The 14,418-nt window shown below is 45.6% G+C and overlaps 1 protein-coding gene across 1 annotated transcript in view; it reads right to left on the bottom strand.

The window, feature by feature from the left end:
* Positions 1-14,418, bottom strand: part of Agbl1 (AGBL carboxypeptidase 1) — a 693,592-nt gene that overhangs the window by 604,830 nt on the left and 74,344 nt on the right. The window contains exon 6 of the mRNA XM_038313425.1: positions 2,816-3,024. Coding sequence (XP_038169353.1) covers positions 2,816-3,024 — 209 coding nt within the window. The remainder of the gene's footprint in view (positions 1-2,815; positions 3,025-14,418) is intronic.

The raw sequence follows: 14,418 nt of genomic DNA, 5'->3' as shown, positions 1-14,418 counted from the left end.
AGAAGAAAGATAAAGTAGTTGCAGATCGGAGATGATGAGCTTCAGCCTTAGGGAAAACGGAACTAAGACCAAGCCAAGAACGTCAATGGTGCCACCATTCTGGAGCCCAGCTCTGTGTGTAATGGCCATTGACACGGCCACTCATGGTGATTGATGGCCATGTTGCTTTGTGTGAGATGGTCCAGGTGAGAGCCAAATAGAAGCGAGCCCATGCATCCTAAAAGTGTGCCTCATGCCATGAACTGAAAGAAGGGTATCAGGCAGGGTGATTAAAACGTACAGCAAGCAGGGCATTAACAATAATGCCATATTGGGTGCCTCCTCTATTCGGAAGGACATGTTTATGAGTTTAAAAAATTGATTATTGATTCCAAGGAAATAAAAACTCCTAGATTCACTCGTTGCCATGTCCCTTGTTAAGGAATCGGGTGTTAGGCAGGAGGGCAATGTCAGAAGATATGATTAAGTTAAGAAGTGAACTCAGGGTGCTGGAGAGATGGCTCAGTGGTTACAAGCACTGGCTGCTCTTCCAGAGGTCCTGAGTTCAATTCCCAGCAACAGCAGTGGCTCACAACTATCTATAGTGGGATCTGCTGCCCGATTCTGGAATAAAGGCATGAATGCACATAGGGCACTCATACACATAAAATAAATAAATTTTTCGAAAAATCTTGGTTAAAAAGTCCTTATATGCGAAAATATTGTTTAAAAAGCTGAAAGTCACGTAGAGGCTTCAATAAATGTGGGGGATTCAACCCCTAGGACTTTTACCCATGAATTGTGCATGTTTCCACGCGACAGGCTTGGTGCATCGTGGCCAATTTATTCAGCACTGTTCCAGGACCCCTCCTGAGATACGTTTTCACATAATACCAATCAGAGATTGCAGCACGGGTTGGATCAACCTCACAATGAAATGTAGATGCTGCTTTCACTCACAGTAAGTTTCTTTTTACAATAGTGACTGAAGGCTGGAAGCTTGCTGTTTGCTTACTAGAAGGATTGAAGACACTTCTGACCTGTTAAGGAACTCCCTCTAAAGCCCTGCATGCGTGTTTGCAGCCCCTGGCACACCTGGGCTTCATTTGGTGTAATATTTTTCCACTGTGTCCTTCTATGCAATATACAACTGTAAAGTCACTGTCTACTTTCCCAATTGCCCTTTCAGAGATGTTTAGTACAGGACAGAAAAAAAACAGTCAGTAATATGGAGGGCAGAGCTAGGCAAGCATGCCAGCCATAATGGAGGTGCCTTGTTATCAGCAGTCAAGGGGGAAAAGTCACAGGGACTGGGTGAGATTAGAGACTTGGAGGATCACGAGCCTACAGAGTACAAGGAAGCTTGGGAAACTGGAAGCGCTGCTTGATCCAGAAAAACAGAATGCAAAAATGTAGCTATTTCATGACTGAGAAGCTCCGAACTCAGTAATGACAGAGAAAAACCCAGAGGTGATAGCAGACAGAAAATTAGATATTGGTTTCAGCACAGTATCATGTTAGTGTTTAGAGGGGGGATGCTATTTTTAAAAGGGATAGGGACAGTCTAGCGACGCTATGGTGGGAGAGGAGCACTCTCATTGGCTGCTTCATTACCTCTGCTTGTGCTCAGGGAGAGTAAATTTGGAAGCTTTCCAGAGAGGAGCAATAAGCACCAGAGACTGACAACTAGGAAAACAACAGGGACCGTGACACATAAGAAAATGAGCAGAGACGGATATTTGTGATATTCGAATCACCAGCCGGGATGGCACTGAAATCGGACCTAGTCAAGTGCAGCTAAGGAGTGTGTGCCTTGGGTTGAAATCCAAATAACCTTGGACTGCACACCCTACCTGGTGCAGCTAAGTGCCAGCCAAGGAAGATGCTATTCCCTTTGCCTGAAATGTTCTTTCCATTGAACTTGGTTTGATGAGCTGTCCAATCATTTAGGTTTGGGTGTCACCTACTCGGAAAGGACTTAATGTCTCTAGATGATCTTCTCCACCCACCTACAGGAGTCTGTCTTATTTTACTGGTCTCTCAGACCACTGCCAAAGCTTTCTCATTGGGTGTTTGGCTTATTTAATGCCTGTCTCCTGTTAGGATGTATGCCCCCATGAGATCAAAAGTCTTCTTTGCCATAGTCCCCAGAGATTCCCAGTATTATTTAGTCCAATGACTGCTGACACTCAAAAGAAGAAAATAAACTATTAAAATATGAACACATGAACCATATGAACTTACCTAGTGCACAAAAGAATCTAAACATTTTAATTCTACTTTTTTTAGTGTATATGTTTCTTTTACTTCTTTTCCTGTTGTTGTTTTTGTTTTTCAGGACAGGGTTTCTCTGTGTAGCCCTGGCTGTCCTGGAACTCACTCTGTAGAGCAGGCTGGCCTCCAACTCGGAGATCTGCCAGTCTCTGCCTCCTCATTGCTAAGATTAAAGGTATGTGACACACCATGTCCAGCTATGTTTCTTAAAACAAAGTGGGGGGATTGATGGTTTGAAAGGGCAAATGATAGCTATTAAGTTTCACAGCTTTAGGCTGGGATCTGTCATTCCAGGGCCCATACTCTTAACCATTGTTCTATGTGCCATCTCTAGCAGCGTGCTGACAATGAACACACAATGACTGATTGAATGACTGAATGAAAACGCGAACGAGTGAATGAGTATGGATTTTAATTCACAGCACCTGCCATATTGAAACCAGCACCATCTTGAAGTCGTTCTAGCTTCCCCTGCTCTGCTCAGGACAATTTCCAAGCTTCAACCTGCAATAATTACCCTTGAAGTCATCCACTCGCTTAGGAAATCTCCCATGCTGGATACCTGTGCAATGCTGAAGAGAGTCTCCAAGCCTTGGGCTGCCACGAAGGCCTCCCTGCCAGACCGGAGGGTGACAATGTGCCTGAGACAGAGCAGGAGCCCGTGGCGGATCAGCATGTAGGTGTTGGTCACGTCGTGGCTGTGCCAGTCCTGATGCAGCCTGAGCAAGCTGGTGACATAGCCTCTGTTCACTGCCCTGCGGCTGTTAGACTCTGGAGACAAAGGAAAAAGGTCACGTCAGTCACGGCTCCCCAGGACACAACTGCCTGAGAATTCCACAGTGTGTCTCCCACATAAGACTTATAATGGCAATAATAAATAACTGGCAGGTGTTATTGTAACCAAATGGTCGAAATCAACATTGCTGGTAATGAAACATGGGCTTGTAACATGCCCTCTTGTTCTGATGAACTGGGAAGAAGACAGCATTTCTTCTATAGTGCTCCTGCCAAAATTCATGACCTTAATCTTAGCACTGGGAAAGTCAGCAAACTCATAGTGAAGTAAATGCTATAAGACACGCAACCTAGATTGTTCACAAATGTCAAGATCATAAAAGGAAGGAGAAAAAAAAAAGACTTGGCATGGGGACAGAAAGAGATAAGAATACATGACGCCTAGAACAGCATGTAATTATAATTCAGATAATGGGCCAGGAAAAAAATTATCTCACTAGAAAAAGCATCGGTGAAGCTCAGGTTAAAGTGTGAGTACGGTTTGTCAATGGTTACGCTACGTCGCTATTTCCTTCTGACTGGCATAGTCCCTTTCCTTCCTGGAGGGAGACTCATAAGACTCAAAAGATTCCCAAGACCCTTCACCAAGGTTGTATAAGCAGTAAGTAGCTGTAGTGATGGAGGGGACTCGTTGCTGCAGCAGCAGCCTGCAAGTTCTCAGGAGTACAGCTGCAATTATCATGAGTCATTGCTCACCCTGCTGGGGGGGGGTGTTCTTCAGTGACACAGCTGTCTGAGTCACCCATGTCCCTCTAAGTAACCTTTAATCCACGCTCCTACAAAGTAACAACGATAAAAAAAATATCATGGTTTTACTAAGCTAGGCTTAAGCAGAATCTTTTCTTTGGTCTGTCATCAGTACCCTTTCTGTGATAAATATATGTTTATTCATGTCTCCGCAGGGAAAGTCACATACCACAGTTGCCACCCAACGACTGCCTGACAGAGCCATAGATAATGTTGACGGGAGCTGTCGAATGGCGGTAAGACACGCAGCCAAGTCTGGTATATTGGGGTGGCCGCAGGGACAGTCCCAATATGGCTGCCTTTCCCCTGTGTAGTCTGGGATGCTGTGGCTCCTTGCTGTTGTGGAGGTTGTGTGGTCTCTGCTTTGGACTGGCAAAGCATGCAACTGGGGAGAAGTCATTGAGGGCTGAGTGCCCTGGAAGGAAACCACAGGGGTGGCTGTCTTCCTCCAGGTGCCACCAAGTGGCTCATCATGAGTCTAGCGTGGGTTAGAAGACACGCCCAGGTGACTGCTGGCCTAGAAAAGATACCTTCAATGCCTGAAAGTAGTCCATTCTGATAGGGTTCAGAGAAGGGGTGTGGTAGTGTCTGTGGGTGATAGACATGTCACTGAAGCTGAACTTTCTGACTGGGAAGAACTTTGCCCATGTGTGTGTGGCAGGCGGGGGGGGGGGGGATTACAATGAGAGAAAGGTACATAGATGCTCTCCTCAGTGCTAGCATGAAAGTGGAAAAAGCCAGGAGGAAGCTGGGGTGTTTGCCATCTATTATAGTGGATGGGACACACAAGGGAAAGAGAGTGTACATTATAGCTTGCTAACAGTCTCTTCCTGGGATTCCAAGACATGTAATCCATGGAAAGGATCAGACATCAAGGAGAAAGTGAGTGAGTGAGATCAAAGAGGTGGAGGAAGCTATTTCAGTACGACCTCCGATACAGAGAAAGGGGCATCCTTGACCATGCGTGCAGATGGGGGCTTTAATAATGGAGGATGTCACACTCAGGGAACATTCTGTCTCTGAACTGCTGGAATTGGGGAAGCATTTTAAACAAGCAATGGGAGAGTCCCTCGCAGCTCTGCTGGTGAAGTTGACAGACACAGAGGCAGACAGGATCAGTCTGAGTACTGTCCCAGTGGGAAAAAATGCAGCTGCTCATCCCTCCTCGAGACAAAGGCTTCATATGAAGTGATGCAGGGTCCCTGATGGACAGGCTCACACAAGCCAGTAGGGATGCCTGACTATCACTCAGTGAAGTCCTCATGGGTATCAAAAAATGAGAAGATAAGAAGGGATGGACGCATATGACCGAGGGAACTAGGTGACAGGTTTTGTTCCAAGCCCAGTTCACTGAGCCAGACAAGTTTGTGTTCACTGAAAGGTTAAAAAGAAGTTACTTCAGCAGGGACCTCAGGACTAGTTTGGAGATTAAGTGGCTTTGCAAAGACCATAGCAGAGCACAATTTAAGGTCAGAGGGGCACTGACAGATTGGGCATGTAAGTCACGTACATGAGCCATAGGCCACATACTTCACCTTGCACGTCGGTATACTGGAAGTGGAAATTGTTCCCCCATGCTGGGTCCTTTCAGCAACCACGTGTGGCTAAGAAAGAAGCAATGGGTGCTGGCCTGGAGCCCGTCAGACCCAGGGAGCCAGCTCTCCAATTGCCCTCTAAATGCCCACAGATCACTGCTGCTGTCAGCCTCGGTTATGGGGAGAAGCTTCTCTTTTCTTTGCAAAAGGCAGTGGTTACTTCAGAGACTCATAACCTGCTAAGCTGCTGGGAATAAGTGGCTGTTACTGTGACATAGTAGTTCAAGGCGTCTCCATAAACGGAAGAAAACAAGCAGACATCCACATCACCCTCTCCAAGGTTCAGAGAACACTCCCTTTCAAGGCCCGGGAAGCTCACAGAACTGACCGGATTGACAAGATGCCCACCTCCAGAGTTACGTAAACAGTAAACTGTTGTGGAGCAGGAACTGTTCAGTAGAGCAACTGCCCGCCTGCGAGCAGGGTCAGGGAGTGCCACCCGCGCAGGTCTGTGCGTCCTGACACTTGCAGGGATCACATGTTTGGGTGACACAGCTGCCTGAGGGTCTTGTGTTCTTGGAAGTCACCCACTATTCAAGCTCCTGTAAGTAATGTTCCAGAATTAATTGGTTCCCCAAGATAGCCTTTCAATAGAACCAGTGCTTCCGTCTGTCATAGCTGAGAAGAAGAGACGTTTGTTTGTAATTCCCCAGGAAAAGTTACACAACGGTTTATTTTTAGGTTTTGTTAAACAGAGGTTATATAAGAAAATATCCTACTTTTTAGGAAAGTCACTATGAATGTCTGTAAGTTATTCTCAGAAAAACAAAAGAAGAGACCTGGGGAGATAGGGAAGGTAAGAAAGAAAAAGAGGGAAGACGGGATGGGAATGATGGGAGGAGGAAGGAAAGGAGGGGTATTTTTGTCGTATTTCCATACTTCTGTGTCTCTAAAGGCTGGGTGGGGAGACGACCAAGTGAGGCACCGTATCTCGAAGGTTATCGCTTCCAGGAGACCTGCTAGGTGCTTTTCCCAGAGTAGGAAAGCCAGTTAGTGAACTATCACGGGGTCACATGTTTATTTAATATAGTTTCCATGTCAGCTTCCACTTGCAGGCATTCCTTAGTTTTGAAGCCCCGTTATACCACGTCACCTCTGGCCTAGTGAAACCTTCCCCTCTCCAGGAATGATTCCAATATGATGCCCTTGTTCTTCAACTCACGGACCGTAAACAAGCATTTCATTCACCGGCTGTCAGTCAGATCTAATGGACAGCACCAAAGTAAGGTAAGTAAGTTCTCCTCACTCCATACGCCTATGAAGGAGTCAGTCCACAACCTCTGTGGGCAAGTCCTTAAATGGACCACGGCCCTCAGTGAAGGTGTGGTCCCTTCTCATTCTCTTTCCATCACACAGTGACTCCCTGCCGTATCCAGATTCCTCTTTAGCACCTATGGACAGACCCACCTTTCTCTGGGTCTGAAACTAGTAACTGCTTCTGTGAAAACATGTGTTCGGATCTGTTGTGTCCTCTGTTGGACACACCAAACCGAACCTTGCCCCGGTCAGCACTGGCCTTATGAATGGATGTCTCAGCTTCCGGTTCCTATAGACAGAAGAACTAGAAGACGAAACTACAAAGAAATGACAGCAGAAGGCCAGGCTCAGACAGGAAGGGAACTCGTCACATAAAGACTATTAAACACCAAGATGGGCTGAGGAAGAGAGAAGACTACCAGGCTGAAAGTCCACGCTGAAGGGTTGCTCGATGGGGCTTCCCATCCATATCTGACAGAAATTTGGCAGAGTTCTGCCTTCCCCTTCTTCCACACCATGATTTCTTTGACTCATCTGTGTTTTCTTGGCAATCTCCACTGAGACTATTATATGGACCTGTCTATCAAGATACCTTGCCAATTGTCTCTGAAGAACCACAAGGCCAAGAACAGTCCAAAAACACCCCTGTCAACAGCTAGTCCACGTTATTCTTCAGATTAACTTCCCTGGACTACAGGGTGAGTGAATGCGTGTGGGCGTGTCAACCCAAACAGAGGACGGAGAGCTCCTGCAACCCAAATGAGGCCTGCAGGACCTCAGGGCGCTAGGTGACTGACTCTGTGCCTCTGCCCTTCACAGATGTTCAAATCCTGCCCTTCTCCCCATGCTACACGGCTCCATTATGTGAGCCACTCATGCTGGTTTATGAGACAGTACGTGCTTCTAGCCAAACGTGTGCGAGAGAGCTCCCCTGAGCTGTAATCAAAAGAGCAGAATTACAGCTTCAAGTATTATTTTTCCACAAGACCATGTAAGTGCACACGAGTGTAAAAAACAACATGGAAATTCAGTGCTGTGCTCCATGGAGGCTTTTCTCATAATATTAACAGACCTTTTATTTTTGTTTGCTTAGAACATTTTCCATTGCAGGGCTTTACTTAGCTCCCCTGAGATTTTTGACCCATGTGAGGAGTTGATTTTATTCTGGTTTTGCCTTCTATAATATTTTGTGCAGCCATGACCCTGAATTAAGGATGATGAGACTTATGCCTGGTGATGTCTGTAAAAGGTCTAACGTTCTTCCAATGCTTCCTTGAATGAATTATTCCCTTAAAACAAAAACATTTCTTGCCGTGGATGATCTTGGCCAAACAGCGCTAGAGTTCTTTGCTACCTAAAGGAGGTTTTAGTCTATCTGATATCCAAAGTTTAAAAGAAAATTGGGGAGTAACAAGGAGATAGTAAAGGAAAGTATTTCTTGGTGAAAAGTGCCCGAAATGGCAAATATGGGACACAGGGCCCCTGTGTGCAGTGGAAGGTTGATGACATTTGTCTTTGTCTAGTCTAAGGCAATGCGACCGATAATACATCATCCTAATGACCTTCATTCATTATTCATCTGGGGTAAGAAGAAGTGGGTGATGGAGGAAAAAAGGTCTTTAATTGTCTGAGCGAGAAATCCCTTTTCAAACAGCAGTAATGCTATTCGTGGTTTCCCTGTTAATCCCCAACAAGTTGCCATGTTTACTAACATCTGAAGTAGCTAAAGCCCCTTCTTTGCTGACCCTACATCAGTCGATCTTTCTCTGAGAAGAGTTTGGGAAGTTTTACAAAAGTCAATAGGTACCTAACACCCGACAAGTGGAGATTCATCCAACTTCGGAAGAGGAGAAGTGGAGAAGAGCCGAAGAATGAAATGAGGGTCGCTAGGATCAGCGGCTCAGAGGAATTCTGGTGATATCTGAAAGAAAAACACCACTTCTCAGAGCAGAAAAATATTCGAGCGAAAACGTGAGTTTTCAGACACAGCTCTGGGTGAGCTCAGAATCTGGGGGCCTCGAAGCTCCCCTCTTCCAAGCAAACCAGCTTTCCTAGAAAGCTGAGATGAAGTACATAGGTTGAAAGATGGGAGGAGGATGTAAAGATGGAGGAAAATCTGAAGGCCTTGTATCTTTCTGCTTCCTGGGTATTTCTGGTTGGGTTGGCTACTCCAGCTATGGCTGAAGATCTTTGGCCCATTTCCCATTGTGGAATCCTTGAACAGCAGAGACTTAATTCATTCCTCACTCCAATTCACCATTTTGTATTCTCCTCCTCTCTCTGGGTTATGTCTCTCGGAGTCTTCCTGACTTCTAGTTAATTCTCCGTCTGAAATATGGCTTGCTGGTACCCTTCTTTGGTATCCTCATTTTTACTCAAAGCATTTTGAATTAGAGTTCAAATGTTTTGCTTTAGGAGAGGCACCCATGGGTGTAGATTTTTTTTTGCACTCAGGTAAAAAGAAAAATATAGGGAAATCAGAAAGAATTATGCTAAGGTATCAATGGTGCTTAGTTACAAGAAGGGGCACTGGTGATCCTGTTTGCCTGTTCAGATTTTTCTAACATTTTTATTCCAAATATTCTACCATACATTTAAATAATCAGGAGAGTAAGGGGGAAATAACCTTGTGACTGGAGCTACAAACTAGTAGCCTGTAGACTTTTGGTTTGTGCCATGTTGTCAACGTTTAATCACAGGACAAGCAGGCCTGCAGGTTGCCATAGCAACCACCTCACCTTTTGTCTTACCCCATCTCCTTTCAAAGTGAATTATCTTGCTAGCCCCTGAAGGCATTGGTGAGCAGGACCAACTTTACAAAGATATTTGTCTTCTAAACAGGAAAGCCTAGAGACCTTTAAGCCTCAAAGGACTGACTTTCTCCTAGAGAATCTGGAGCCTCATGGCAGCTGCCTGTGAGAGATGCCCAGAGTCCCGGATTAGCGCATCTACAAGCTCGGCCTTCTTATTTGGCAAAGGCAAAGGGGGCTGTCTGTCATTGCTGTTCTTTATCCCCTGATCTCAGCACTGTATCATTCCTTTAGGTGTAGAGTGAGATCCTTCAGCAAAGGGAATCTAGGGCTCTGCAGCTGAGGACCACGAGAGACCGAAGCAGCTACATCCAGGAATGAGACATACAGACCAGTGTAAGGCTCTAAACTCATCTTTGCCATCCGCAGGTACTCATGCCCGCTTTGCTGGTCCTGTTCCCTGTGTGAACCCCTCGGTTCTCTGCCAGCTGTCTTCCCGGAGACCAGAGCAAGGCTGGACTCCACCACCTACTAGCTGTGCAGCCTTGAGCCTGTGATTTTACACCTTCTCCACTCGGTGTTTCACCTGAATGAAAAAAACAAGAATAGCTCCTTCATTCTTAATCTAAGAAAATTAATTGAAATAATACCATAAAGCAAGCCATCTAACATTGGATGTACAAAAACTGCTCAATACTGTGAAAATCGCCATCATCAGGATCAACACTGTTTATGATATTTTACAACCCCTCAGTTCTCATGTGTGATAAAGTGTCAAATGTCCCATATATGAGCATGTTCCTTTAAAATCCCCGCTCAAGAACAGGAGCACCAGGGTCACATAGCATTTTTGGGTTGAACATTGACTGTACCATTTCCTAGCTCTGTAATCTTGATTGCATTATTGAGTACTATGGTTTGAAGGCATTTACAGTTAAAATGTACCCCCCTCCTATCTCCCCTGCTAATTCAGGAGCAGCCTGTGGTGGGTCAAGGTAAACTCACAAATGTGAGCCCCATCTATATGATCAAGAACAAGTTATATATTTGCAAAATACATTGACACAGGGTTAAAATTTCCATTCTGAAAAGAAGTAGGGCATAGAGAACAGGAGTGATGCCAACAGTAGACTAATAATCACTGCAGGGACCATGCGGCAGAGCAAGTCAGCTCACCATAACAGACAGCAAGCAGAGGGATTCAGGAAGGGGCAGGGCATGACAACAGCCAAAGATGTGATCCCAGTAGCTACTTCATCAATCTAGGCCTCCCCTCCTAGAGTTTCCTAAAATTTCTAACACAGTTCTACCAGCTGGGCTCCAACACTTGATTCTGTGAGAATATTCCATATTCAAACCACAACAGCTATTCCTGGGTATAATGAGATATATGAATCCAAGAGTAAATGCAAGGATTTGAGGCTTTCTGACACTTCTGGGGAGGCATGTGATGCTCAACTACATCACACACTCTAACGTGCTCCCTTGGGAAATCTTACCGACAGAGATCAAAGAGCTCTACGTTTTGTTCAGAAGCTTCCTAAAAGTTCATTTTCTGAGCATGGGTAAACTCTTCCTGTGCACAAAAATCAAACTCAGAGCAGACCATCACTTAGCAAGGCTCGTGGAATGCCACTGTACTTCCAAGGTCTTCTCGCAAGCCTTCTCCTTGCTGTCTAACAACCAGGAACACGCACATCCCCAAGTTTGCGCACTTCCAATCAGGAATTCACACACAAAGTGAAATGTTGCTCTTCGACCCACAGCACTCAAACCCACAATATCCCACCTGGAACTCCCAGCACTGAGACTCAAGATAGAGATGTCCCTACCTACAATACGTATTGTGTGTACCTTTGCCGTAGATTGTTCTGGTGATTTTCTCAGTGAGCCAATGTAGAGGAAATTTCTGGACAAAATAGCCTTTCCCAAGGCTCCCAAATCACATTACAAGACAATGAGCTGCCTGCTTCCCCACTGTAAAACCAGGTACAAGAGGAACTATTTGTCTGCTCAGTGTTTCCTATGTACTGGGCATAATCACTTCACATGGATCATCTCGTTTGTCTTATGAAAGTGCTGTAGGCTAAGCACTGTGTTCCCCCCTTTACAATGAGGATGCAGAATCTGAGAGATGTTGAAAGGCTTGTTGAAGTCTGTCAAGCTTACACATGGCATCTCTAGGATTCTACTGGAATCTGCCATCTGACTGGAGTGCTGACATCCTATGCTGTCCCCCAACCCTTGATGACCTGTTAGCATCCAATTTTGCATCCAGTACAAACATTTCACTCTTCCCAGAACAACCAGCTTCTTGTGAAATATTTCTGGAAAGCTGTTGGAGCCCAAGAGTCTCAGAGGAAATGGGCTTCTCTCCCCATCTTCCGTCTGCCTGTTTCCTCCCAGGTCTAACGAGAATCAAATTCCAGAACATTTATGGTCCCGAATAAGTAGCCAACAACGATTCCTGTCACTCGAGGCAATCTGGAGCTAGCGGGGAGGATGTCTCCCAGATAGAAGCTAGGTGAGGCCAGGCCAGAAGTACCTTCCAGAATGTAACAAAAGAGCAAAGATTTTTGAGAGGAGAGGCCTGAAGTTGTCCACTCCCTCTGCAGTTGCAGCAGAGACTTGGCTCCTACACAGAGATGAAGCAGCGAGATACAAATGGAAGCGTAACTAAACACTATCAGGAGTGGAAATTGCACACAGTTATTTCTTGCTCAAAGATCAGTAGTAATGACGTCAAAGTCATTTACAGGTGCCCCTTTCTCTCCGTCACGTTGATCCATCTCAGCAAGCTCGCCTAGAAAGTGAGCCTTTGTCTCAAGCAAATCCTGCCTTTATAAAAGTAAGGACACTCTCTCTTAGTTCTAGGAATAGGACTCAGATGGGGAAGAGGCCACCCCTAGTGTTTTATCTAGATGTTTCTCTTTGAAATCAAAAGCGCCTCTTAGTAGCTTCCTGTGGCATAGTTCCACACCTTGGAGTCTCCATCTGCGTCGCTCTGCAGAGTGGAGGATATGCCACTCCTCCTGTCCTCTGTGCTCACTGCCCGGTGTTACTCTCCTGAGAGAAAGGTCACTAGAACAAAGATCCCCTGATTCCACCATCTGCATCACATATAGCAAGCAAATCAATATTCTTATGCCATAACTTATTATTTTTTCTTTCCTTTTTGAATGGTTTTGGGGCCTGGAAGCTAAAGTGGGCCCAAGCTGTACCCCTGAGCTGTGATTTAATCACCCTTTTCTTACTTTTATTTTTTTATATTTATTTATTTATTTATTGAGACAGGATCTCACTAATTGCCAGGCTTTCAGCTCACATTCTTCCTACGGCCTCGTAAGTAGCTAAAATGACAGACCCACAGGCCTGGCTTACACTTTTTCTCAATTCTAAAACATGTCTTCTAGGGTTTTGCAAATGGTCAGATGTTTCCAACATGGCGTCTATTGCAGTTGGCGGCGATCTTTTCCCACTCTTAGTGGTATGTGTATACTGATGCGCCTTTCAGTTGGTGTCGAATTGATACTTTAGAAAATATCTGAAATCAATTGATTACCGGCCATGGGCAGCAAGCTGGATGATTTACCCTGCATACACAAATAAACAGAGACCTTTTGCCTCCAAACAAAGTCCCGCTGCTGCTGTTGGCAATACATTCGCAACTAAAATCATGCTCGCACACCTAGGGTGCTAAATTAATTTACTGGACAAACATCTATTTAAAACAGCATCAGCGATATGCCAGTGTGTTCCAGGCACTATTGCTGTCACTAGGAACACAGCTAAAGACAAAATGAAGTCCCAGATCTCATGGGACATGCATGTGTGTGAAGGCAGTGGAGGGGTGCAGGTGCCAACATCCACGGAAACTTCAGGAAGAGGCAGATGGAAACTGGGAGTGGGGAGGCAGCTACGTTAGACTACAGGATCAGGAAAGACTTTGCAGATGGGGCTCCTGGGCTGAGACCCACATTGTAGGAAGGAGTCACAAGGCAGGATCTGCAGGTAGGATGTTCCTGAAGTCTTGAGAGCACAGCAAATGGAAATTGTCAAAACCCGGTGAATAAAGAATAGCAAAACTCAGGGGAGCTATAGCCAGGGGGCAAAGGGAGGGGAGAATCTATAGGTACACACACACTTTGAGAGCCATCACAGAGAGGTGTACAGAAATGAAGGACGATGTCGGCCCAGGGATTTCTCACCCTTCTTCATTACTATTTGTGTCTGACATCTCTGCCAAAGAGCACCAAAGAACGAGCAGCTTCGCCTTGAAATTTCAGGGTCATTCCCAGACATCCACAGTCTTGCTTTGAGTTTATTCTCCCAGGGGGTGAGAAGGTGCTCACCGAGCCCCCAGAATAACTGTGGCCCCTGCTGAGGCCCTGTGGGGGACTGTGTCACTCACTTTACTTTGCTGCTTCCACAGTCAGCACATGAGGATTACACCTGGAGAAGACAGTCAGGATTTACACTTGGAAGGAAGGAAGAAAACAGAGAGATTTCCTCCACCTGCCCTCTCTGCTAGTTGATACATGAGGCACCTGTATGTGGCAGCCCCTTCTGCTTCAGGTCACAATGCAGCTGAGGACTGTGGACTTCAAGAAAGACAATTGTACGGTTTTGTAGACATCATGGGACTCAGCCCACGCTTCCTGGAACCTCCAGCCTCCAGGATGAGAGGAGGAGCAAAGAGCACACACATCTAACCTTTTGCCTCCGGCCTTGTCATCCAATAGGACATCGCTATGAAAGTCCAAGTCCTTGAGCCTTCTGCATGCTCCTTTGACTCAGCTCCAATCAGTATCAATATTCCACCCTCTCTCCTATCACCTGGACTACACAATGACCTCCTTCAAGACCCCTATGTCTTTCTGTATAACGCATCTTTCTAAAGAACAATGTGGAAGCACACACACACACACACACACACACACACGTACGTATGCACGCACACATGCACACTATCACCACCACCAAAAAGTAGACAGTAGTGGCTTCCAGAAACATGGAAGGGC

The sequence above is a fragment of the Arvicola amphibius genome, chromosome 12 (genome assembly GCF_903992535.2).
Source record: "Arvicola amphibius chromosome 12, mArvAmp1.2, whole genome shotgun sequence".
Taxonomy (NCBI): Eukaryota; Metazoa; Chordata; class Mammalia; order Rodentia; family Cricetidae; genus Arvicola; species Arvicola amphibius.
The sequence above is the reverse complement of the archived record's forward strand: the minus strand, read 5'-3'. Positions and strand labels throughout refer to the sequence as shown.